This window comes from Salvia hispanica, unplaced genomic scaffold (assembly GCF_023119035.1).
Source record: "Salvia hispanica cultivar TCC Black 2014 unplaced genomic scaffold, UniMelb_Shisp_WGS_1.0 HiC_scaffold_113, whole genome shotgun sequence".
In the NCBI taxonomy this organism is placed as follows: domain Eukaryota; kingdom Viridiplantae; phylum Streptophyta; class Magnoliopsida; order Lamiales; family Lamiaceae; genus Salvia; species Salvia hispanica.
The window spans coordinates 15,408-16,319 of record NW_025951394.1 but is presented as its reverse complement, the minus strand read 5'-3'; the positions used below and the strand labels follow the sequence as shown (position 1 = coordinate 16,319).

The 912-nt window shown below is 37.2% G+C and overlaps 1 protein-coding gene across 1 annotated transcript; it reads right to left on the bottom strand.

The window, feature by feature from the left end:
- Window positions 1-26: 26 nt before the first annotated feature.
- LOC125197966 (putative F-box/LRR-repeat protein 9) lies at window positions 27-575 on the bottom strand (the record flags this gene model as incomplete). Its single annotated transcript, XM_048096449.1, has 2 exons — window positions 346-575; window positions 27-213 (listed from the first exon to the last, which is right to left on the bottom strand). Coding segments are annotated over exons 1-2 (417 nt in total), but the record flags the coding sequence as incomplete, so codon positions are not given.
- Between the last annotated feature and the right edge of the window lie 337 nt (window positions 576-912).

Genomic DNA, 912 nt, shown 5'->3' with positions numbered 1-912 from the left:
ATTAAACTATATTCGTCGTTTGAGACCCAACGGTTGGTGTATGTGAGTGATTTCAATAATGGGCAAGCGAAGCCAATGGTTTCAAAATCTTCAGGACTGAGGCGATGCATCGTGATAAGGTGCAACTCTTCCAATTGTGGGAGTTTCTTTAGTGCCTCAGCAGTCATTATTGTATAATTGGTTTTGAGTGTAAGGCGTAGAAGCTGACTCGATCTGTCAAAAGAATAAATTAGAATAAAACTTCAAGGTTTTTTTTGGCAATTAACCTTAAAATAAAAAAAATACTAAATCACACAAAAAGGTAAAGCAAACATCAGGTGGAAAGAATGATTATATATTATATACCGCTGAACTATGTAGTTTAGGAAGTTATCCACTTCAAAACCATCAAGCTTTAGCTCGATCATGCGCCACATGGCAGGATTTTTGCAGACTCTCCACCATGTACTGCAGACTAGCTGCGCACCCATTACTATGTCTTCGATGTCCAACCTTTGCAGGATATTCGCCGTCAAATCGTCAGGCAGTTCGGTCCATGGCGCAGCTGTGGATGAAGAGGCGGACATGCTCAACATATTCGATTTTTAGGGTTCGGTGCATATGTAGATAAGTAAACAAGGTTATTCCCATGTTTTGTAAGTTGGAGAAAAAGGCGGCGGCCCATCCATGTTTTACTTTTGGACTTAGGTTAAAGTCCCTTAAAATTTGTGGGATAATTAATTTGTGGGATGATTAACTGTTGGCCTAGGGTTATAATCAAGGAAAAATATTATCGTGTTTTTCAAATCATATTGGTATTATATATTATTTATTAAAAATTAAATGAAACAAAACATAAAACTGGTGAAATGAGTTACCCAGCATAGCCAAATCTCTAGTTATTAGAGGCATTAATCAATATTAAATCACCCA